The sequence below is a fragment of the Chionomys nivalis genome, chromosome 23, assembly GCF_950005125.1.
Source record: "Chionomys nivalis chromosome 23, mChiNiv1.1, whole genome shotgun sequence".
NCBI classification, from domain to species: Eukaryota; Metazoa; Chordata; class Mammalia; order Rodentia; family Cricetidae; genus Chionomys; species Chionomys nivalis.
Window position 1 is genome coordinate 15,111,696 of NC_080108.1, and position 25,711 is coordinate 15,137,406.

At 47.3% G+C, this 25,711-nt stretch overlaps 1 protein-coding gene across 1 annotated transcript in view; it reads right to left on the minus strand.

The window, feature by feature from the left end:
• The window catches only part of Abhd2 (abhydrolase domain containing 2, acylglycerol lipase), an 84,796-nt gene that overhangs the window by 25,655 nt on the left and 33,430 nt on the right, over positions 1–25,711 (minus strand). The window contains exons 4-5 of the mRNA XM_057756107.1: positions 5,592–5,767; positions 4,811–4,978 (exon numbers count right to left, since the gene is read on the minus strand). Of these exons, the coding sequence (XP_057612090.1) occupies positions 4,811–4,978; positions 5,592–5,767 (344 nt within the window). The remainder of the gene's footprint in view (positions 1–4,810; positions 4,979–5,591; positions 5,768–25,711) is intronic.

Sequence of the window (25,711 nt, forward strand, 5' to 3'; positions counted from 1 at the left end):
CCAGAGAGCTCCCCACCCTGGTATCACACCCAATCACTCCTACGACAACAGGTCACTTAGGAATCTGGCAAAAGTGAGGGAAGGTGACTCAAAAGGTCTAAGAAACACACCAGCCAATTGCAACACATGACCTGACATGGGTTCTAAACTGACCAACCCGCAGTAAAAGTGGAGCAGAGGGAAGACAGTCGAGAAAAGTGAACTGCTCTTCTGGGAACTCAAGCGGTGCTGTTTTAGCTGAGATGCTGTATCATGCTCGTGTTTAGGCTATGAGATCAATGCTGTCTCCCCACATCTGTACACGGAAGCTCTAACCTCCGGTCCCTCAGCATGCCACCGTATTCAGAGGTATAATTATGTTGAAAAGGGGTGGTTAGGACAGGCTCTGATACATACAGGCAGTGTCCTTTAAGACGACGTTAGGACACTGAGAAGCACCCTACAGAAGCACAGAGAGAAGACTACGAAGACACACAGCAGGACGAGGGCATCTCCAGGCCACACAGAAAGCTCAGAGATCCAGACTCTTGCTTCTGTCATTGTGGGCAAATACATTTCTGCTGGGTGAGCCACCAGACGGTGCACCGCTGTAGTCCAAACAAGTTAAAACAGTTCCCAACGTGTCATAGCACAACACACTGAAGCCGCGACAGACGACAGGCCCAGCTGATTGGGACTTGTTTCCAAATAACCTTTGGGAGAGGATGTGGGAAGGGGTGGCTGACAGAAGGAACAAGGCTGGTTAAGACTGGTTATGAGCTGCGAGAGTCTTGAAGCAGGCACTGGGATCCTGGGATTTATCCTGAGCTCATTCTGCTGTCCTTTCTCCCTGCTCTGGAAGTTTCTACAATGAACACAACAAGATCTTTGAAATTTTCCCAGGGGGAAGTCTACCGATGAATAGTTGTATGACCACTGACCTCTCCAGGGGGCTAGAAGTTCTCTATGAAGATTAATAACCACCCAGTTCCTGGAAGAAGAAGAAAGCATGAACTGTCCATACAAAGTCTTCTAAGTTAATCTATAAATCACAATTCTGATGAAAAATTGTGGTAGGGCTAAGAGTTGGGCATTATCTACTTTCCATTCCTTCACTCCACTGAAGTTAAGCTTGGGAGTGTTCTTTAGTTTGGTCAAGAAATTGTGGCCAGGAGTGGTCTCTATCATTTCTAGGTAGAAGCTTCTAGAGCCAGGCTCTCACTGTCCCCTGTGAGGCTGGTCATGTTCCGGCTGGTGGCTGCTCTTAGAACCTGGGCCTCCATACAAAGACGGCAGTGATGGAGACCCAGGGCCCCAGGCTGTGCCAGGAACACATAGGGTGAGCACCAACACATCTCTGCTTTGGAACTGCTGGACGTTGAGGACGTGGATCAGTTAGTCTATCTCATCTCCTGCAGAAATTCAAGGCGGAATTTGACCAAATCCTTCAAAAGCTCAGTTGAAAGGAAAGGTGACAAAAGCATACCCCGAAGGAGCAGTGAGTCAGGGCTGACGACGTCAGACACCAGGCTACGTCAAGCGCAGCAGTGGCGTAAAACAAACGATGACTTGCTATAGATATAAAACTCTACAGAGATATTTATGCTGAGGTATGAAAGTAATACGTGTGATTTACAGTGTGATTAACTGTTTTTTTTTTCACTTCCAGCTTATTAACTGCTAAGCTATCTCAGTTTCCCTGTCAAAAGGAATAAAACTAGGCTTTGCTGTAATGTATCAGGCTACTTTTATTACAAGTACTCCTTGCTCACCAGTCCAAGGATTCACTTATCAAAAATCAATTAAGTTTAGCTAAAAACAGCTGCTGAGAACATACTGGTTCTCTCTCTCTAGCATCTTGCACGCCACCATGGGTATGTAAGATTTCAATAAGCTATCTGCATTCTAGATTTTTATACCTCTTCAAAGTCATCTTTGTTTGACTTCAACCATATTAAAAGACACCGAGCAAGAGCTAAACGATGTCCTGACACAGAGCAAAGGAACAGCCCAGTCACAAAAGCCAAATCTCTTCTAGGTCACCTGTCTTTCTGGACTAGCATCTCAGGAATGATGTTGTTGAAGAACTGGGGATTGAGGCTCAGTGGGGTCACCTTGCCAGCTGTAGCTGGATTGGAGGTCATCCTATCTGGGGTCTTCTCTGAGAACACACCCCACCCAGAGCCCGCTCTGCAGCTTGTACTCCAGTCTCTAGTGCCATCCGCCCCCCTCATCTGCTGCCAAGCACACTCTAGGAACGAGGTGCCTGGCTCTCAGGGTCTTGGGATGCTCTACCAGCTGTGAGATGACTCTGAAGGATGCAACAGCTGGATCTAGACTTCTGTCTCAGCTCTTCTACTTATGGGCTTGATGCCCCTGACTAAGTGACTCTCCTGCATACTTCAGTTTTTCCACCCAAAGTTGTTTGTCTCTGGGTTTGCTGCACTTGACATTAAGGGATTCTATCTACTTGAGACCAGTACATATACTAGGGGTAGGTGTCTTCACTGGTGGCAGTGGCAGCGGCTTCTACTCTTCTTTCTGGCAGGATCTCAACTTCTATATAGTTAAGGGTAACCTTGAACTCCTGACCTCCTGCCTCTGTCTTCAGATATTCAGGTAAGACTACGCCTGGGTTATGCAGTGTTGAGGATTCAACTCGCGTGCGAGGTAAGCGCAGTCCGACTGAGCTACACGCCCAGGCTCCTCATTGGCATTTCTAATTTGTGTTCGTGCCCTTGCTGTTAGATGGTGTTTCTAAGTCTCTGCTGAGCCTTGCAGCTGAGCCATGTGTCATTATCTTCTACTTAGCCAGATGGCTTTCTGCCCAATCCAGGATCTTATTATCACCCCTACAGTTTTCATCTGCGTTCAAAGTTGCCCAGTTCGGCTTTTTAGAGCCAATTCTTCCTCCGTGTGTCACATTCCCCATGCACCTGGGTTAAGTGTAAATCTGGATGTTCATCTCTATTTCAAACCACTGACCAGGCTGTTGAGTGAAGAGCATGTAAAAGGGGTGTCTGAATTACAGGGTGAGTGCAAGGGTGGGGATGGTTCGGAGGCATTCCCAATGCTGTCCTATGCCTGCCACCAAACACACATGCGTGTTTATACTTTCCTAAAGCCACTTTCTCCTTCCTTTACCCACTTGAGAGTGGACCTTTACCTGTTACCAGCGCAGCGTACATGACCCCATAGAAGACATGACAATATGCACAAATACCTAGGAAGAATGCTAGCTGCATAATTCTATCAAAAATCTACTTCTAAGATGTCATTAATGAGACAAAAAAAGTCAGGTTGGCTGTTTCAGCTGGCTTAGGAGGCTGAAAAGGGAGGATGACATGTTCGAGGCCCACTTGGCTACGGATCAAGTTTAGAGCCAGCCTGGGCAACGCAGGGAGCCCCTGACTCAAAATAAAACTGCAAGAGCTACAGTGACAGCTCAGTGACAGGCGCTTGTCTAACCCGCAGGAGATAGGGTTCAGGCCCCAGTGCCAAAGAGAAAAGAAAAAAACCCAAACTATGCACACAATATTCACAGCAACATTATTTAAACTACCGAAAACCTATATACCCTATGACTATAACTAAACATAAAGGAAGCTCTTAAAAACATTCAATACAATGACTACATAGCTTTAAAGTGAGTTACTATTAGTATAGACACTGTCCGCAACTAAATAAAAACTATATAAACATGGATGAAGACAGAAGCCGAGAGCGAACGATTAGAAACTGCCAGTACGGCAAGATTATGGATAGAACGCTTAGCTGTTTCCCATTACAACATATTATAGTTTGTTTGCCGATGAATGTCCCAAATGTGACCATATAGATGCACCTTTGCATGTGTTTCTTACTTATGTGCACATATATAATCTGAAGAGAGTCCACGGGAATCAAGAGTAAACAGGGCTGGGCATGATGGGGCACACCTGTAATCCCAGCATTTATGAGGCAGAGGCAGGAGGATCACTGCAAGTTCAAAGCCAGCCTGGATGATAGTGTAAGTTCTAGAACAGCTTGTGCTATCAAGTAAGACCCTGCCTCAAAAACAGAAAAAGCAAACAAACAAACAAAAAAGGAGAAACAGTTCAGAAGTGAGAACTTTGGGTAATGAGATTTCTATTAAAGTTAAGAAGTATTTGTGCAGCCCGGTGTGGTGGCAAACACCTTTAGTTCCAGTACGCGGGAGGCAGAGGCAAGCAGATTTCTGTGAGTTCAAGGCTAGCCTGGTCTACAAAGTATGTTCAGGACAGCCAAAACTGTTACATAGAGAAACCCTGTCTCAAACACACACGCACACACACACACACACACACACACACACACACACACACACACATGCATTTGTGTAAAGTCGACAGCCTATTCCTGTCCTCAAGAAACTTGAGAATCCAGCAAGCTGCTGGTGGGCACATTCCCTGTGGCAGACACGAATACACCTCACTACATCTTTGCCTGCCTGGTGGAATATGGAGGAACAGGTGCCAGGATGGCAGAGTGAACGGTGTTAAGCACAGCTATAAACATAATCTCCCTGGGTCCCAGCGGCACTCTCAGACCAGTCAAGGACCCTGGGCAAGACCTTTCCTTATGAACCTCTGGGAGCTGGGATGGCTGCCCATCTCCAAAGCTGCTCAAGGCACAGCATCAGAAATGCCAGCACAAGTTGGCTGCAGCATTAAGTGTGCCACATCATCTCTTGTGGATGTTCACACGCTCTACCCCTACAACACAAGGCAGGAGGCAGAAGTAGCTTAGTGCTTTCAGTGAGAACAGAAAAGGGGTAGGAGAGAGGCTCCCCTTGGCCACGCCCCGTGCTTACCATAGGTGAACATGCGTGGGGAGGTCAGCTCAATGTTGGGTAGGGCTCCCAGGTGGTTTAGCACTGCGCACCGGTACCCATTTTTCTGGGCATAGTCAACAAAGGTTCGGATATACTGCTTCTCGCTGTGATTGGCAATTCCAGGACAGATGACCATGGTGACGTCATCTACGAGACGGAGAAAGAGATCCTCATACATCCACTTAATATGAGAACACTGACATTATTAGGTTTGGGGTGGTGGATTATATGGGAGATTATGGGTAATTCTCCCTCCCTCTAGGGAGGCTCAGGTAGAAGGATCATGAGTGTAAGGCTACATGTGAGACCCTGTCTCGAAAACCAAAACCAAACAAAAGAAATAACTCTCAATTTTAAAAAACAGCAAGGACTGGAAGGATGGTTCTTCAGTTAAGAGCACTGGCTGCTCTTCCAGAAGACTTGGGTTCAATTCCCAGCAACCACAACTGTCTGTAACTCCAGTTCCAGGGGATCTGACATACATGCAAGCAAAATGCTAATGCACATAAAATGAGATTAAATAAATCATAAAAATCGGCTTCAGCATTTCACAAGGGGATCATAATTCTGTACTGACTTCTGCTAGGTGTGAACTAGCAAGCACAGCACAGGTTAAACTGCAGGTCATTGGGGTGATGACATGCCCCGCCCCCCCCCAATGCAAGGGGACAATGTGTGGCACAGGCATTTACACACTGCTCCCCACTGACAGGTGTCCCCTCTCTCTAGGGCCCAGCACCACGACCTGAAACTGGCTCACCTCCAACACAGTGCTCCGCCAAGGGCTCGAAGAGATCGAATGTAGAAGTGGCTCCGTCTGACATGGTGATGAACTTGCGGTGCCCGTAGGGGTGTGGTGACCTCACCCTTCCCATCTTCCCGTACAAGGCTGTTTGGATATGTCCACTTTTCCCCCAGATCAGTGGTGGGATGTATCTGAGAAAGCAGAGGAAGGAAAACAGGAGTGGTCAATTTCTTCCATATTCCTTGAACAAAGCTTTACCTAACACATTCTGTACACTAACCATAAACACAATAATTTTTCGTTTGCTAGCTTTTCACTGGGAGGTGGTGGTGCACACACCTTTAATCCCAGCACTCGGGAGGCAGAGACAGGTGGATCTCCATGAGTTGGAGGCCAGCCTGGTCTACAGAGTGAGTTCCATGACAACCGGGGCTATACAGAGAAACCCTGTCTCAAAAAGACCAAACCAAACCAAAATCTGTTTCATCTTTAGCTTTTCTCGATGCAGAGGATGAGGCCCAGGCCTCATGCTGAGTGAGCACTCTGCCACTGAGCTGAGCATTTTCACCACCTCATCTCCAGGCCTCATTAGCTCCTCTTCTACAGCCATTAATGCCTCCTGCACCAGATTAGCTTCGGAAACCAATCACAATTTCAAATTTAGAGCACCAAGTAATTCAGCATGGGCTATTTCTGTAATAGAGCAAAAAAGAAAGCACACAACGTTCCTGACTACATCCCGCATGACAGGGTTGGCCTCATGATTATCAAACGAGCCAACGTATACAAAGTTGTTTGCGTGGCACCTGCGCTCAGTAAATGCTCACTTCTGCCATAGCTGCTGTGGTTACTCCATTAGCAAAAGCGCTGCCCTTGGTGACACCAGGAAGGACGGCAGGCTCTCCTCAGAGCCTCTCAGTGCTTTGGGTTATGGCGGAAGCACTACTGTGTGCCCAGGAAGGTGCTAACAGGGCCAGCGGTATTTCTGTTGGATTAATGAAAGACAAAGGCTTCTTTGCCCAAGGCAGGCATGACACACTTACAACTGCCCGTCGTGAAGACAACAGTGGCCTGGGAATGAAACACAAGAACTGCAAACCTGGTACTTCCTGGAAAGAGGGTGCTCCACTTAAGAACTGAGCATGGTTCATGGCCACGGTACAAGACGGTCCCGTTTACTGAAAATGCTGTTGGTTTCTCTCACAGTTTTTATCTGAGCTCAGTGGCTGATCATGATGTGTGTGTGTGTGTGTGTGTGTGTGCGCGCGCGTACATAAACTAGAATCTCACAGCGTACAGAGTGGCGACACCAATAGCTCACCCTGTATTATGCTCCGGGGTGTTTTATTAATGATTTATCTTAACCTATTTGCCCATTCATGCAGAGCTATCATTTCCCTCAGAGCCAGATGGTTCTATAAGCTCCATTTCCACTTATTCTTGTGTGCATACTATTAAATATACACAAAGTTAACTAAGTGCAGTTCTGTTGTTAGCCAGTCCCCAGACAAGCTGCTTCTTGGGGCTGGAGAGGAGAGAGGAGGGTGTTTAAGAGATGCGGGGCCACTTGCCAGCATGTGCAAATGACCCTGCAGAAAAGGCTGCGTTTGCAAAGCAGGGGAAGGTACTTACAAGGGCCGAGTGGGTAGGATGGTAACAAAAAGCAGCCTTAGGAAAATAACGTCAATTGGATGGCTGCATACAATGTCAGACTCAGCCACATAGTTTACAGAAGCCCTCAGACAGCTACTGGGCTGCGTAGAGGGGAAAGGGTGGACATGGAAGCCAAACTCCTGAGGAAAACTGGAGGAATGATTTCTTTATAATGTGAAATAAGGGATAAGCAGAGTGAGGTTAAAAATATCGGAACAGGAGACAGGTGGGTCTCTGAGTTTTGGGGCCAGCCTAGTCTACAGACCGAGTTGCAGGATAGCTGGGGTTACACAGAAAAACCCTGTCTTGAAAACAAAACAAACAAATACCAAAGCCAGAAGAGATATATTTCATATGCTACTTTTTTTTTTCATATGCTACTTTTAAGTTGTGTTTAGAACATGATTTAACTTTAGAAAATATGACAGAAATACAACCAAATCTCCTTTTGGCTACTAGCAGATTTTCATATCCTGATGACATCTCTCACTTCATGACACACTGCCTCCTTAGAATCTTGGCAAGAGCCTCCCCGTGGCATCCTTGCTTCCAGCCTTGTTCCCCCACCATCCACTGTCCAGTGGTCCACTTTGCCGATGGAGAGAATCTCAACACACGCATCTTACTCAGCCCTCCAATGCTTAGGTCTTTAGCTTGGCCCAGGGCTTGGGCACACCCTGGCACTCCCTAACTCTCTCCATAAGCTCCGGTATCCCTAAACCAGTGGCTCAACTTCACCTCAAAGGAACACTCCTGGGGAATGGCGAGTCTAGTCCAGATGCCCAGTTAGCCACCTTGGTCCCTTCCTGGCCAACTGGGCCTTGTCTTTAGGACTTGCTCTCAATCAGGCTGGTTGCAGGGACAATTGTCTTATCTCCAGAGTTGCGGAGCTCACTGCAGGCACACCTCCTTCTACATTTACCTTAGGGCCTATGGCCAGGAACCCACATTAAGCACCAAGAGAGAATCTGCTAAAATGGCAAAAACAAACAAACAAAAAACCCCACCCACTTAGCAAATCTTAGGCTTCAAAAGATAACTTGTATCATGATACTATGAGTCTAGCTCTCATTCGGCTGGCATTTGGTGATGTTCTCACTCGGTAGAATAAAGTCTTGAAAGCGTGGGGGTTGGGGGAGGCAACTGCCTTAGAGTCATAGCGTGGGGTCAACTGTGCACAGTGGAAGGCTCACAATTTTTAATTGTGTGACAATACTGCCTACTGATAAAACACTGTTTTTAATTAACTCTCCAATAACACACAGCAGGGCTCACAGAGCTGTGATTTTGAAGTAAGTTTAGTGTGGTGGGTTTCTCACTGAACTTAAAAAAAATATTTATATAACCTCTCTAAAAACCACAAGGACAAAAATCAAAACCGTATTCAGAATGGTCCAGGTCACGGAAGAAATACAGACCCAAAGATAAAACATTCTGAAGCTCATCTGAACAACACACGCAAACACCGAAGAGATGCTGTTGGCATGGTCTGTGGAGGGAAAGACTGATTCTAACTACCTATGCGACAATCTGTCTGAAAATATAGTTAGTGGTCATGAACTCACTTGCCATCCCCGTGTCTGCAGGTCATTCTCCCGAGAGGATCTCGGCCAGTCTGGGACGGATTGGGTGGACAAAGTGTAGGGGAAGGGGCAACCCTACCTGTCCCTTAAGAGACCTGGCAAGTTTTGGGTTCACAACCTTTAAGATTTGATTGAAAACCTATCAAACATATAATACCGTGGGGTTAACAGACAACCTTTGCACTGACTTCTTCTCTCAAAATATACGGCGCATCTCCCCCAGGTCCTGTGGGAAAGCTTTAGAGCTTTTTTCATGGTCTAGAGTGTGCAGCTGACTTCATGGTTAGAGTGTGCAGCTGACTACAAGGTTAGGGTGTGCAGTTGGACTTATGGTTAGAGTGTGCAGTTGGACTTCATGGTTAGTGTGTGCAGCTGACTACATGGTTAGAGTGTGTAGCTGACTACATGGTTAGAGTGTGCAGCTGACTACAAGGTTAGGGTGTGCGGTTGGACTTCATGGTTAGAGTGTGCAGCTGACTACAAGGTTAGGGTGTGCGGTTGGACTTCATGGTTAGAGTGTGTAGCTGACTACATGGTTAAGGTGTGCAGTTGGACTTATGGTTAGTGTGTGTAGCTGACTACATGGTTAGAGTGTGTAGCTGACTACATGGTTAGGGTGTGCAGTTGGACTTATGGTTAGAGTGTGCAGTTGACTACATGGTTTAGAGTGTGCAGCTGGACTACCCTGCTTTGCATGGGGTTATGCATATTGCTAAAAGCTGTTCTCAAGAGCTGGAGCATATGGTCATATTTGTCTCTAACAGAGCAGAAATAATGTCTTCTTTCCCCTAATCCTCTTGCTGCTGTGTCCACTGTTGTGCTGGGGCCTGTGGTTAATCAAGGTTCGTTACTAAGAAACGAGCTAGACCCCAGCAAAAAGAGGCAGCCTGTCCTTATCAGAACAACATCTGGCTTTCCTAACAAAACTGCCCAATGGGAAAGCACAGGGGAAAAACCTGGAACCCCCTCCTGCCCACATGCCCCAAGGCACGCGTGCGCACACACACACCCTTTGGGCAGATGGAGTAGGGCAGATGGTTTCTGATCTTTAATGAAAGGAAAATAAAGCTGATTAATGCTCATGTTCGCCCTAGCTCAGGGTGTGACCAGCTTTCTCCGCATCACCTGGATCCCTTGGTTGTAAATTGAACAGCTTCAATGGTGGCTGTTATTCCCTTTGACTCTCGCTTATCTCTCTACCAATTTAGGGTATGATGTAGTTTTGGATATATCCCCTGAGACTGAGTCCCCTAATCCCAGCAAGTCCCTGATAGTTCTTTTATAGGGGCCCAAAGGCCCATTAGCAGCCACTCCTGGGCATTTTAGGTATCTAGCAGATAGGACACTTTAAGTTTCATTTATTCATATATGTGTGAGAGAAAGAATATATGTCAGTGTGTGTGGGTCCCTATGGAGGCCAGAAGAAAGCACTGGAATTCCCTGATGATGAAGCTACAGATGGTTATGTACTGCTGACATGGGTGCTGGGAACCAAACTCAGGTCCTCCTGGAAGAGAACCAAGAACTCTTCTTTCATTTGTCTGGTTTTGTTTGATTGTTTTCTGTTTTTTGGGTTTTTATTTATTTATTTTTTTTAAGACAGGGTATCTCTTTGTTACCCTGACTGTCCTGGAACTTACTCTGTAGGCTAACCACAAACTCAGAGACCAACCTGCCTCTGCCTCCCATGTGCTGGGATTAAAGGCATTGGCCACCACCACCTGGAGGTGAAGGACCAACTCCTAGCTGCTGCGTCATTTCTCCAGTCTCTGGCACTGTAGCCTAAGCAGCAAAACCTGACTCTCAGTAAGCTACATCAGGAAAGAAACATGTATCAGGTCGGCGGGGGGCACCTTGAGACCCTACCCAGGGAAGAAGGAAGGAGAGAAAGACAAGGAGAAATACTTGGCCATACCATACTTATCTGCAAATTTAGTACTTCACAGGTATTGGGTGGCTTCTACCTTTTGACTACTCTGAATAGCATTGCTATGAGCATTTGTGTACAAGCTTCTGTGCGCGCGCACACACACACTAATAATAATAATAGTAAAATAAGTTACAAATACACTGTAAGGAAGGCTTAGTGGTTTATGACAGTAATCCCAGCTGCTGGGGAGGCTAAGGCAGGAAGAGCATAAATTCAAGTCCTGTCTGCACTACATTCCAAGTTCAAGGTTAGCTCGAGCAGTTTTGGTGAGATCCTGTCTCAAAATAAAACATGGGACGAAGGGGCTGGGGCCTATAACTACATGGAGTTCTTGCCTAGCGTGTGTGGGGTCTTGGGTTCAATCTCCTGTACAGCAAACAAGATCTCTAAAGATCCCGTGCCCTCCTGGTGGGTGTGAAGCAACATCTCATTCCAATTCTGATGTGGCTTCCTTTGTGACCACTGCTGCTGAGTCCCTACCATCGCAACTCCAGCCATTTCCTACCCCCAGTGCCTAGGTTTGTCTCTACCTGTAACACCAATTTCAATCTTAAAAACCAAATAGTGAATAGATATCAAATCCCCTGTTCATCTCACAGCGGCTATCACTGGGGGAAAAAAGAACCAGGTCACAATGAAATCAATCAGAACTGCATGTGGCACAATTCTGTGTTGTTTAAAAACTGGCAGAGAATCGAATACTCTTAAGAACATTTCGACCTCCACAGCTGCGCACAAGGCCCTGTGTGTGGGGCCAGCCACCACAGGAGAACTTACTTCCCCTGAGGTTACGGTTCTAATGTGTGTTATGGGCAAAAGCTGGTCACAGGGCGGGACCTGGTGGCGCACATGTCCCGGCACCTGGAAGGCTAGGGCTGCTATAAATTTGAGACCAGTCTGGAAAACATAGTGAGCACTAGGTCTCAAAAAGCTAAAACGATCAGTGATCCCAAGCTTGTTTAAAAATATAAATAGAAAATGACCCAGATAAAGATAAAACTTCAATATATATAATATGTCATGGTATTGAATTGGTTTAGCAGAATTTGTTCCAGAAAATGTTTTTCCATTTAAATTATTTTTTCTTCAAGCTCAACAAGAAAATTACAAATAGATACATTTGTCATTGTGTGCAAGGGTTCACCCATTAACATATAAGAAGGTGTAAAATTACTTAATGGAAAAATTCAAATCTACTCACTCTGAAAATATATAGATGATTTGAGGAAGAACAAACAATTCTAATGTTGTTTAACTTTTTTTACTTTTTTTATTTTTGAGATTATAATGACATAATTTTCCCTTTCTTCCCTTCAAACCCTTCCGTGTACCCCTTCCTTTTCATTAACTGTTGTTACATGTACATACATACATACATACATATATATATATACACATGCATATACACACATTATATATATATACATATATATTCCTAAATATAACTCTGTGTAGTGTTGCATGTATGTATGTTTTTGGAGCTGACCACTGGTGTTGGAGATAACCAGCTGGGGTGCTATTTCCCTGGGGAAGACGATTTCTCTCACTCCCAGCATTCCTTAGTAGCCTGTACTTCTTTGTGTAAGGCTGGGGTCTCATGGAAGACAATATTTACTCAAAGAAAACTCTTAGCCAGGTCCAAAGCAAACGTCTATGGTCTCAGTTATTTGTGCGCAGAGATGGAGGAATCACATGAGAGCAGCCTGAGCAATATTACAAGACTCCCTACTTGATTTTTTCCCATTATTTTTATTTTTTGTGTCTGGGTGCTTTGCATTGTATGCATGTTTGTGTATCAAGTGCACATGCATGCCTGGTGCCTGCAGAGGCTGGAAGAGGGCACTGGGACTAGAGTTACAGAAGGCAGCGAGCCACCATGTGGGTGCTGGGAATGGAACCTGGTCCCCTGGAAGAGCAGGCAGTTCTCTTAACTACCGAGCCATCTCTCCATCCCTGTGAAGCTCTGCTGAGGAGTCTTCCTTCTCTTCCATGGCAAGGGAAGACTAAAGAGCATTATTTCTCAAAGAAAAATAGAAGAAAACACGTGCCATGCTCCAGTCACCTGTAAGAATAAGACTCACACCAAGGAAAAGCCACCAAAATTGTACAACAGCAAAGAAGTGTCATTGGGCCAAACTCTTAGTGACTTAACACATATTAAGGACTTTTCTCAACAAAGCAAGCCCCTGAGCAAAGGAAACGGGAGACACTTCAGATGCTAGTCATGGCTCTGTAATCCTGAATTTATTTACCTATCTCTTTGAACAGAGAACATTTTAAGTAAAGCTGTTTTTCTGCAGCCCTTCACAGGCTTCCAAAGTCCTTTTCGTGCATGATTTCATTTGACTTTGAAGTCACTTTTGTGAAATGAACTTCCTGGTTTTCCATGGGGACCCTGAGACCAGCGAGTTAAAAGCTTGGAGGGCCAGACTGTGTGCCAACGGTAGAAGCGAGGTTCACCTGAGGCCCTGGCACCGTGCGGGGCTTGTGTGGATGGTAAGTGGGTACAAGGAGACGAAAGGATGCTTTTCTCCAGAGAGTGTACTCATCGTCCTATAAGAACAGTAGTGGCACACGCCAGTGTAAACGAGGTTTTCGTACATGGCCAACGGCCTCCAGCTTAGGCTGAGATGTAATTCAGTGTAGAGGCTTTCCCTCTCACGTACAAGGCTCTGGGTACACTCCCCAGCATTGCAGCAACAACAACAACACCCCACAAAAAAATCCACCACCAACAAAAACACTAACTACTAGCATGTGCATTTTCTAGTGTTGATACTCTTTTTGTTTTATTTTTTGAGACAGGGTTTCTCTGTGTAGCTTTGGAGCCTGTCCTGGAACTAGGCTGTAGACCAGGCTGTAGACCGGTGGGGGAGACACAGGCCTGGCACTGCCAGAGGGGACCCACATGCATCACGGGCTCATGTTCCTCTAGATGCTGACTCCAGCAGAAGAGCCACCAGAAATGAAGCTGTCTCTGCATGTGGGTTCTTATTTTTCTGTTTTGGCGGTGCCTGGGATGGAGCAAAGGACCTCGGGATATAGCACAGTGCTGTATCCCTATCCTTTGTTCATCTGGTTGGATTTGCTCCAGTTAAATGTACTTCACGCGCACCCCCACCGTGTACCAGAAAGCGTGCCAAGGAATAGCTAAATATTGTGACGTTAATCAGAAGTAAGAAATTCATTTTGCAATTACTCCCAGCTGAAACTCAAAGGCCTTGCTTAGGTAGCAAGCAGGACGCCCGGCACTGAGTGTCTGCAGGCCTTTGCCAGCTCCCACAGCTGCCTCTGGGATTCATCTAGAATTCACCCTCGAGGTCGATTTGAAAGGTCAGCAGGCAAAATGGATGGCCATCTTCTTCAGAACATGGACGGCACAATGCCAGCCCTGCAGCTCTTCTGGCAGGTCCTGAGGGGAAGCGTTTGTGACCACAGCGCCTCCCAGGAAGTCTCCGGAGCCCACAGGCCCTGACTTTGTTCAGTTCCACAAATGCATCTCTGTCTCTCTGTGCTCCGGCCCATAGGCTTCCCTGCCTGCAGAACTCAAGTCCAGGAAACACTTAGAGACCCAAAAAGCAGAGGAAATCAAGAGAAATCTCTCTATTGCGTCTATTGTTTGGTTGTTTCTTTAAGATGTATTTATTTTTATTTTTTGTGTGTGCTTAGCCTACATGTATGTCTGTGTACCATGCATGCCTAGTTTAGGAGTGGGTATTGGCTCCCCTAGAGCTGGAATTAGGGACGGTTGTGAGCCATCCTATGAATGATGGGACCCTAACCTCTGTAAAAGCAGCAAATATTCTTAACCACTGAGCCATCTCTCCAGCACATGGCTTTAATTTCCTTTCTTCTACTCTTTCTTTCCTTCTTTTCTTTCTATTTCTTTCTCTCCCCCCCCCCCTTTTTTGAGACAGGGTTCCTCTGTGTAGCCCTGGCTGTCCTGGAACTCACTCTGTAGACCACCAGATGGATAGTGAACTCAGAGATCTGCCTGCTTCTGCCTCCCAAGTGCTGTGATTAAAGGTGTGCGCCACCACACGGGGCATCCACATCACTTTCTTATTCATCTCCTGCCGTTCTGGTTGGGGCTGTCTGGGGCTGTTAGGACATCAAACAAACAAACGCTAATGCTCCCTTGGTTTCCAGGGAGAATGTCTAGTGCGCAGCTTCCACTCAGCTCTGTGCACACTCAGGGAAAGAAAAACAAGTTTTCCATCTCAGGAAAAAAAAAATATTTGCCCCCAGAGAAGGTAAACATTCTGACCAAAGGTCAGTGCCGCGTGGACTGAGAATGCCGACCTAGTTCACTGTCGGCAGCTGGGACTGGGCCAAAGACGCTATCAGGATTACCGTGATTGCCCAATAAAACTCAACAAATGTGAACACTACAAAGCACACAGAGAAAGCGAGGTTGTTTCAGGACCTGAACTGGAGTTCCACGCATGAGGAGTACCAGGAAGTTGCTGTCACAGAGAGATGTGGGCAAGAAGGTTCGGGAGGCAAAAAGGAAAGCCGTGATGGCGGACGATGGCGTGCAGCCTTGTAAACAAGAAGTTATCAGTTCAAGATGGAGTCAGGTTCCCAGGGAGTAGGAACATTTCTGAGCATCCTGTATGGGCCCCAGGCAAGACTTAGCATTTAACCTCCCCAACAATTACAGTGATATCATTTCCCAGTTTTATAGGTGGGGGTCAGGCGTGTGACTCAGGCCATGGCTTTCCTTGTTAGTCTATACTTAAGGCTCACTAAGCCCCCTAACTAGAAGTTAAATTAGCAACAACACATTAATCAACTGTCAAAATGCACTTTGAAATCACGTGGCTCCAGAATGAGAATTGAGTTTGCCAGGACCTCTCTATGGGGCTTTTCCCACACAATCAGCAGAAAGCCATTTCTCTGGTCTCGTGTTTTCTACCACTGAACCTGTCCTCTGACTGGCCGTGGAGTTTTATTTTGTTTTTCCCTGCAGAAATATAATGGCATGGTAATTACTTCAATATTCACATTTGGCGATTTCTAAGATGAGGCCAGAATGTTAATAAAATCGTAGTAGGTCTCTCTCCAGAGTTAAGGAGACCCCAGAAAGTCATGAAGAGATGGCACTTCCAGAAAGGTGGCAGGTGTCTAGTTTGGGGAAGCATTTTTCTTGTTTTAACAGGTTAAAATAAACCACCAAGCTAATCATTGCTGGCTGGGGCAGGACACACAGTAGTAGTGCTTTGTTGAGGGGGCAAAACTGAACTCTCTCTCCTCTGTGTGTGTGTGTGTGTGTGTGTGTGTGTGTGTGCAGGCCTCTCCTCCCCAGTTCCCCAGGTCTGAAACCCAGAACTCTGGCTGAACCAGAACCAGAGCCCAGGTTCCCTCTCTGAGTGCCTCTCCCCTAGTGGCAGAGCCACTGCCCTGGGCCTCACCCTCACCTGGGCCTCACATTAGAACAGCCCCGCTCTGAGCCCTTCCTTTACAGAAAGCCCTGCAGGCAACATCTCTCCAGTCCTCTGGGGAGGCACGGCTCATATGAGAAAGGACTCATCCATCCTGGGCTCTGGAACAAACACCTTGGCCCTTTATCTCTGAGCAGCGTTGCGGATGCCCGTTCCCAGGACCACAGCGTGTACTCTCCTCCCTACAGCACAGCCCCATGGGCGGCAGACGCTCCGCGTGCAGCTGCCGCTCATTAGACCCTCCCCATCCTTGCTAAATGTTCTGTTCCGGATTGGCTGGATTCAGCACGGGAAAATTCCAACCCAGAAACGATTCTACTTCTGCCTGAAATGAAGAGGAGCCAGAGTCAGCAAGATGGAAATCATCTTCTGTCTCTGCAACTGGCTCCCAAGCCCGGGGTGGGGGAGCCCCTGGGCTGAGGGGGCACATCTGTACCAGCACCACGAGCAAACTATTAAACAGGAATGCTGAGGAGAACAGGCCCATGAAAGACAATAAAATAACTTAAAATGAAAACAGCCATACTTTTTTCCCTCACTAAATTCAAAGAAAAAGAATTTCAAACGCTTGGGATGGTATTGACATGTTAAATCTATCTGATCCCACAAAATACATTTTCTGACTACAGAGCCCTGCATCCGTCTCTCTTGTATGTGTGCCCCATGCCCTGTTTTGACTCCATGTAACAAAGAGAGGTGCTGCTAACAGGCTCCAGGGTTCTACTGGACAAAAGGCTTCCCTCTAAGGACTAGGCCTGTAAGTGAGGGGTCCCAAATGGCCTAACCTTGGGCAGAAGCTTCCAGCTCCAGGAACAAGGCTGCCCAGGCAACAAGCACAAGGGCTCCAGATTCAGTGCGCAGACTTCAGGTGGAACACATTACCTTGGCGATCCTTCTTACTGAGACATTACGGATTAAAAACAAAACAGAAACGAACCTGCTTGGACTGGCCACCAGGGCACATGTTGGCACACAGGACAGAGAACACCTTTATGTCCTCGTATCCTCCAGCGACTTGCCTCCTGTCTGGAGGACACACGCACAGTGCCAAGACCCACTCTCTGTCTAATCCAGTATTGCCTTTGGCTGCTTCCCAGACCAAGGCCACTTCTGTGCCAGGCTTTGGAGGCAGGAGAGATAAGAAGTGGAAAGTCCCTCCCATCCTCCCTGCCATTATTCCTAGTGGGGGCAACTGGGACATCTAACTGTAGAACTGCTGGATTACCCACGTGGACTAATCTTTTACCAACAGCTAAATTAAAAGAGGGCTTTGAGAAGGGTCTGGAGAGGTGGCTTAGCAGCTAAAAACACTGGCTGTTCTCCCAGATAACACAGGATCAATTCCCAGCTTCGAATGTATTTCCAGGCCCAGTGATATGGCGCCCTCTTCTGGCCTCTTTGGGCACTGCACACACATGGTGCACAAACACCCAGGCAAAGCATCATATACATAAAAAAGAAATAAAGACAAAAATTAAAAGATGACCACAAAAACTAAATGCTGGCATTTGACATCAGCACTTGGCACTACACGTTGCCTTCCTTCAAGGTGCAGGGGGAAAAAACCTCAAAGGATGACAAGTTACGATGTTAGACAAAAGACAGGTTCTTACAGCATTTAACAAAAATTATGCTTTTTGTCAGTAATTATATAGATCATTATTAGGATTTGTAATCTCACTCTATTCTTGTTCCCAGGGAGTTCATATCCTGAGATGGAGATTAGGAGGGTAGTGTTCTAATGCTCTCCAAGGCTCAGGAGACTTGGGCAAATGAGTCTCTACAGGAAATATCCACAGAACAAGTGTGTTGCTCCTCCCTTAATTGTCTATACACTTAACAGGTGCACAACTTAACAATGGGGTTTTTGGAATAAAGCATTTAAATACCCCTATGGAAAGATGGCCAGTCAAGGAGCCAGTGGAATTGTAGAAAAGAAGCGTAAACGAGGAGCCCCCCACACCCCACAGCACACACTGCTAAACTACAGCCTGCAGACGGTGCCTGTTCAGGGTCGCTGAATATTCCTAAATACAGGAAACTTAGCGAGAGAGACAATCCTGAATAAACGAGACAAAGACGGATTGTTCCATAAATGGCGCTGGGGGAAGGACGGCCATGTAGAAAAAAAAGTAGGCTGACGTTGTACCTCTCAGCAACACGAACTCCAGAAGGATCGAGCATTTTAAAATAAAAATAAAACCAGGCATGTGCTAGAAGACTCTGAAGCAAAGGAGGAGTTCTTTCTTAGAAAGGATTACCTTCCTGAGGAAAGTGAGTGGAAGTTTCACAAGGCACAGGAGAAGCTACTGAAAAATTTGACTATGCGTACATTACAAAATTCTGCATGGCAAATACCACACAGTTGAAAGGCAAATGACAAGCCGGGAGTAAATATTTGCACTTCCTATCACAGAGACCTAATTTCCCTGGCCTAGCTGGAGCTCTCCCGATGACCAGAACAGCCAGTGACCATGAGGGCAATGGCCAGAGGCCACGAGCAGGAAAGGACACAAAAGGAAGCTCTTAAAATGCATTGAGAAAAATGCCCTTTTCAAAGAAATACAAGTGAAAACCACAGAGAGAAAATATGTCTCACCCTCCAGCTTGGCAAATACCCCTAAGCCCCAGAGCCCTGACTGCTGTGGGTTTGGGGGCATAGCTGGCTCTCTCACATGGGGTTGGAGGAAGAGGCTCAGAGGCAACCACTGGCAGGTTGTCCTACAAAGCCCTCTTCAACCAGACAGTGGTGTGCGTAAAGGTGCAATGATTCAGTGAAGCACTGGGAAAGCAAAAAAAAAAAAAAAAAGACAGCTGTTGCAAGCAGAAGATGACTGAGCTGTTTAAGGACTGATAAACAACCAACACATCAAAAGAGGAAACCAACTCCTCTAGGACCGGGAAGAAAGGAGAAGAGCCGGGTGTAGTGGTGTGTGTCTGTGATCTCAGCACTTGGGAGGCTGAGGCAGGAGGATTGCAAACTCCAGGCCAGTGCAGACTGCACACTGAGGCTGTTTTGGTTTGGTTTTCAGAGCTGAGGACCTAACTCAGGGCTGAGCACTTGCTAGGCAAGATCTACCACCCCAGCCCCTTGCTCTGTTTGTAAAGATAAAAAGATAAACACAGAGGGCTCTGGACTACACTTGAGCAGGCTGGGGGACATCACGGCTCCTTGAGCAGGGTGAGCCGCAAGCAGAGACCCAGAAGGGAGGAAATGATGCCCCTGGAGCCTTCAGTGCAACTGAAAGAGGCTACTGTTGAGGACGGCTGTGGGTCAGCCCTGTTGAAACACAGCCCTCTCCCAAAGCACAGGAAAACATTTCCTCCAACAGCCAACAACTCTGCCCTTGTGAGAAGTTCCCCGAGGAGCGGAGGCACCGGAGCTCCCGTCTACAGTGTGTGGAAGTACCACAAAACCACACAGATAACACTGTTCTAAAGAACTGTACTAAAGCAGAGTCACATTAAACACAAATAAAGGTCAACAGGTCAGGCGCCGAGCATCAGTTCTGGGCCAGCTGTGAGGCAGGTATTTGTCAATCCCTCCCTAGAAGCCTCCTGACTCTTTCTTTAGGAACCCATATTATTTGAATGTTAAATTTCCTGGACCGATGCTCACATTTTCCTTCCCATTCCCCATTCCATCTCTTTGTCTTTTTATTCTTTCTGGAAGAGATCTCCAAATTTACTGAGCCTCTAACAAACTTTCTTTCTGCTCCCAAAGCTCGTTCCTGGGCTTCCAATGCCCTGGTTGTTGTCCTTTCTTCTTGCCACGGGCACATACATGGTACCTTGTCGCTGAGCCTCGGCACTGTTCCTTCCTTCCTGCTGCTGGCTGCCTATCTCAGCTCTCACGTTCCAGGCTTTCCTCCTGCTTCCTTGAAATACGAGGTGCCAAAAAGCTGATGTGCTCTACCCATCGAAAGGCAGGCCTCCCAATCTGAGGACTCCTGCTATCTCATAAGACGATCCCCAAACATCATCATCTCTGGGACTTTTTCTCCTGGGGTGGTCAGTTTCCGCCAAGGGGAATCCTCCCACCCCTCTAGAACCCGCTTGCGTCTGGGGACCTTCTGGAGGCTGATACAAGACCTGGTGCCCCATCCCACCCTCAAGCTGCTAGTCTCTTGCAAACTCAGGTCATCAGGCTTGACCGACGGAGTCATCCTGGTGGCCTTCTCGCCTCTACTCTGGGCGCCAGTAAGCTGCACTTCTAAAGTCAGGCATGGCCGAGAGCATCGCTACAGTCAATGGAAAGGGGACTGCCAACTTCTGGGAAACGGTCTTAGGGAGCCAGCTGTGTAGGGTGCCAAATTCCTTTTCCCGGCACTTGCTACGATAACATCTCCATCAGCTGAGGTCCCAGTGGGACTATAATTGGTAGCACCCTTCTCCGGCTGCCGTGAAGTAAACAGCTACTGCAAGGGGTGATGTTAACTCTGAGACCTAGGAAAGGTTACCAAGGCACAGACCAGCCGATCGTGACTGATCCCGTGTCTAATTGATGGTGCGGGATATTTGGTCACACTGTAAACCTTGAGGTTGCATTATTTATTGGAAAAACCTGCCTCTAGCTGTGCTGTGGCCCAGCCCTAGAACATATCCTTAATCCAAGAGCTTTCTGTCTATTGTAAACAGGGTTAAATAAAATCAACCATAGGTCAGGAGGCGGAGCAAGCAGCTAGTTGACAGGAAGTAGAGAGTAAGAGGGAGTCAGGAAGATGGATGGAGAGACCCATAGAAGTAGTAGGGAGGGACTTTGAGTTTGGCGGTCCTGTTTAGTTCAGGACAGTGGAAGAGAAGCTCTTTCTGGAATGTTGGAGGAGGAAGGTCAGCTGGCTGCTTCCTCGGCCTCTCTGAGCTAGCAGGTTTTCACCTCCGCATCTGGCTCCTGAGTCTTTACTGGTAAAATAAGAGGAGAGAGACTTTGGTTAAAACAAAATTTGTCTCCCTCCATGGAGGCAGCTGAGACGGCAGTGGGATGTGAAGGCCCTCCCGGGCTGCGGTTTCAGCAGGGGGGATGGGGGGTGCGTGCGGCTGCGCAGTCAGCAGCTAAGGATTAGGTGTAGCAGCTGTGCCGCAGATATAAAAATAACAAATTAATATCATATTGATGGTACTTTTTTCCTCTGAGCATCAAACACCACTTCATTTTCTTTTGATGTTCCACCATTACCAAGGCTAAACATTATTTATTTGCTACTTGTATTTCCTCTAGAAATTCTATAGGCCTCCCCTACACAGCTACCCACACAGGTCTTGTTGACTGTTCAGATAGACTCACAAGGACTTGAGTAAGCTATGCCATTTGCCATCTGACTCAATGAACAACACGCCCATGAAGAGCTCGCCCTAACGGTGGCTGTGGTTACTAACACACGTGCCGGCATGCTGGGAGCACTTCATGTTTGTTCTCTTTTCCTCCTCTTATTGATCCTAGGGAACAACCACAACTGTTCTGCTTCACAAATAAGGAAATCGAGATTCTGCAAGGTAAAGCCATCCTGCTGCTGGGCCCAGAGCTGGCCCTAGGTGGGTCTCACGGGAACCCCAGGGCGAGTTCACTTCTGTCCTCACAACTCCGAGATGTCCTCCTTTGCCAGGTGCCTCTGCACCAACTTCGCAGTCTTGGGGAACGCCTTCCCCCAGTTTAGCTTGGTTTTCTATCCAGCCCCACCCCTGCTTTCTTTCCCAGATTCTGAAAGCTCACTGGCATCTTTCATTTCTCCTCTCTGGCTCTTTGTGGCGTCTCGGTGCCACCTCCACAGCCTCCCTTTCTGACTTTCCCGATCCTCCAAGCTCTCTCCTCTCACCTCTCTTTCTTACTGCCTTCCTGGGGCTCATTCCTGCCCCTTCCTGCTTCCTACCCTACCGCAGCCAGTAATCCAAAGCATTTCTTTCAGCCCTCGAAACCTCCCCACCTGAAGCTGATCTGGAATCCTGGGTTGTGTGGTCCTGAGCTTTACTGTCCTGGTCACACCCGTTTCTGCACGATTCCGCAGACAAGCCTCCAGAAAGCTTTTCCTGAGAGAGCAGCTTGCCTGTGTGCCCTGTCTACTCCTTTTCAGCTGCTCTACGGTGTTGACGTTACAGCCTTCCCTCCAGCGTCCACAGATACCTCTGCTTCTGCTTTGAAGGCCTATGCTTCCCTTTCCCACCACAGTGTGGAACAAGTCCAAAGTCCTGTCTGGGAAAGTGACACTCCGTGCGATCTGACCTCCTTTTCTTCCCCTACAGACATGGGACTCGTGGGTATAATCAGGCAGCTGTTGTCACACAAGGCAGACCTTGCATACGACCTGGCCAGGAAGCAATGGTGGAGATCGGAGGAGTGTGATCAGAAGCTCATTAACAAACAAAACCAAAGGGCACAATGGACAAAGGGGAGAGAAAGTGGCAGGTGCAGGCGCCAACTAAACAGGGTGAAGTTTATATTTGGAAATTACAGTCAGCGCCTCGCCATGACACTGGGAACGGGGGCACTAGGGCCCGTGGGGTCAGAGCAAAGCAAAGCAATTGCCTTCTTAGTCTGGACGCTGGTTAGAGGCACAGGACAAGTCTGATTGAGTAAAACGCATTGCTGGAAGACAAAGCCGGCTTCCTGCAAGAGTGCTGTTTCCACGGTCGGTCTCACTGGCCGGTGTCCTCGCTGATATACTGTCCACCTATCTGAAGCCCAGCAGCCCTGCAGATCACACACCGCCCTTCACCCAACATACGGTACTGAGGTTCCTCCCGCCCCCTCAATCCCAGCCTGAAATTACTCATTCGGATAGTTTATGTTCCTTCCAGAAATCTATAAACACCAGCATGAATTGATTCTGTGCAAAGGAACAGCTGTGTGGTCTTTGTTCTCAAGCCTCTGGGGTGGGGGTGGGGCAGTTGGTGGCTCAAGTTCAGGGCTCGGGAGGCTGGGGCAAGAGGATTGCCCCAAGTTCAAGGCCAGTTTGTGCTACAGAGTGAGTTCCAGGGCAGTCTGGGCTCCAAAGCGAAACTTTGTTTCAAAAGGAAGGAAAAGAATACATTTGGAGATGAAAAAGACTGACTCAGGGAGTTACTGTTACATTGCTCATGTCAGACATGAGACAGAAGGGAGAGGAGAGAGGAACTGGCTATAGAGAAAGGCCAGGGATACGGGGATCTCTGATGGGCCAAGAAGATGAAGATAAGGAAAAGGAGCATCTTGAATGTGGGTGGAGTGAACAGATCATAAGAGTAGATTACCATATAGATACTACTAATCTTACTAGGCTTATCTATTATTTATTATCTATTTATTTAGATATTTAGAGAAAAATATCTCCCTTTATTCAAAACCAAAGAAGGAAAAGCCCACGAAAGTATGGCTTGGTAATTTCACACTGAAAAAATATAAAGATTTGGGGCTAGCAAGATGGCTCAGGAGGTAAAGGTGCTTGCTGCCAAGTCTGACCACTCGAGTTCAACCCCTGGAGCCCACATGGTGGGAGAAGAGAACCAACTCCTGCAACCTGTCTTCTGACCTCTAGAAGGGTGCTATGGCGTGTGCGCACACGCACACACACACACAGAAACACACACACACAAATATATAAACAAGAGACTTAGCCGGGTGATGGTGGCGCACGCCTTTAATCCCAGCACTCGGGAGGCAGAGGTAGGCGGATCTCTGTGAGTTCGAGACCAGCCTGGTCTACAAGAGCTAGTTCCAGGACAGGCTCCAAAGCCACAGAGAAACCCTGTCTCGAAAAACAAACAAAAAAAAAAAAAACAACAAAAAAAAGAGACTTAAGAGTCTTTCATTTCAAATTGAAATCTTTCATTTCAAACACGAAAGCATGTTCAGATTTGCGGGATTCAATTGAACACAGCTGCTCAGGGGCTTGCTGGAAGGACATTTTTGTGTTTCTCATCACGAGAAAAACCAAGACCACTATGGAAACCCTTCCTGGGAAGCCATAGATGGCTCTCCATCAGTCGCTGACCTTGAGAGAAGTTCCCCAAATGTTTCAGATTACAGACTTTCAGCATGGGCAGCCCAAGGAGTTAAGTAGCCTAGCCTGATGTCAGACGCACACTCAGCCAGACCCTTCATCTGGGTCGAGACAGGGCATCTCACAAGCCTGCCTCCCTTCCATCTCCATGACTTCCTGTGACAGGGCAGGTCGCCACCTCAGGTAGCCGAAGATCTCTATAGAGAGGCTCAGTGGCCAAAAGGACCTCCAGCAGTAACTGGTCGCTGGGTCTACCTCATCCAATTACGGGTGAACACGAACTCTCTATGTGAGTAGAACTTACTGGGGTTCTGTGGAGCGACAGATTTCCCTGCAAGCCCAGGAGAATGCATCCCTTAAGGAGTTACACCACCGCCACTGGATTCTGATCTCAAAGCTGTTCCCCCAAAGGCTCTATGTACAGGGAAGCTATTTCCATTGCTGGAGACACGAGGCTCCCAAACCAGGCACTCCGTGTACCTCCCAAGTGCCATGATTCCTACATGGCTTTTCTTTTGCGTTTCTGAAGACACAGCAGAGCCCTGAAGAAACATGGTCAGGTTTGATGAACAGGGCCTCCAAGGGAGGGACAAGTGGGAGAGGGAGAAGTTGGGGAAGTTTTGGACAAAATACAAAAGCCAAAAGGGAGCATGCTCAGTCTTGCCACAGATGACTGCTAGCGGGACATTTGGAAATCACATCTATTTACCTCTAGAACACATTAGTAAAGTTGATTTCTGTCTCAGTTACACACACTGTTTGTGGTGCGGTGTACACTACCCGCTGTAGCGAGGAGAGAGGTGCTGAGAGGCAGGCAGCGAAGAACAGACTGCGATAAAAATTGGTAACTACTAAATTCATGGGATAAATAAACATGAGATGCTGATGAAAGCCCGCTATATTTAGCAATTCCAGGCTTCCTAGAAAGCGGGTCGGTTTCTGCTTCTGGATCCTGAAGCAATTTCCAGCAAATACACACTGGAAAGGACCAGAGAAGTGGGCGTGGTCCCAGGCAGGCCTGGCAAATGAAGTCTAAGGAAAGTAGTGTGAGTGAGGGAAAGTTAAAGAGGAATGGATTCCAAGATGGGGGCCAGCATTTCGTCTGGGAAAGACGGAAAGAGAACTTAGCAACCACTTAGCAACGGGAGCCCCAGCAGTAGCAGGCCCTCTTGCCCATCCATCCGCACTGGGTTTGACATGAAGTAAAGGCATCACTGTGGCACAGTCCCCCTCTTCTTGTAGCTGTGGCTTGGTCTCGAACTCACTGCATAGCTGTGGCTGATTCTTTTGCTTCTACTGCCCTCCCAGGTGCTATGTCTCACAAGTATAGCTTTTCTGTTGCATTTCTGAAGGACGTGGTCAGGCTTGACAAACAGGGCCTCAAGGGGAGGAGTCAAGTGGGAGAGGGAGGAGTTTGGGAAGCTGGAATTGGTTGTTTTATCTTGAGTGACATAGCCTCTATTTAAATAAAATGGAGGGAATCATGAAAATTCTTAGATTCTGAACCTCTTTAGATATTTCAGGCTTCGGCAATTCGCAAAAGAAGGAACAG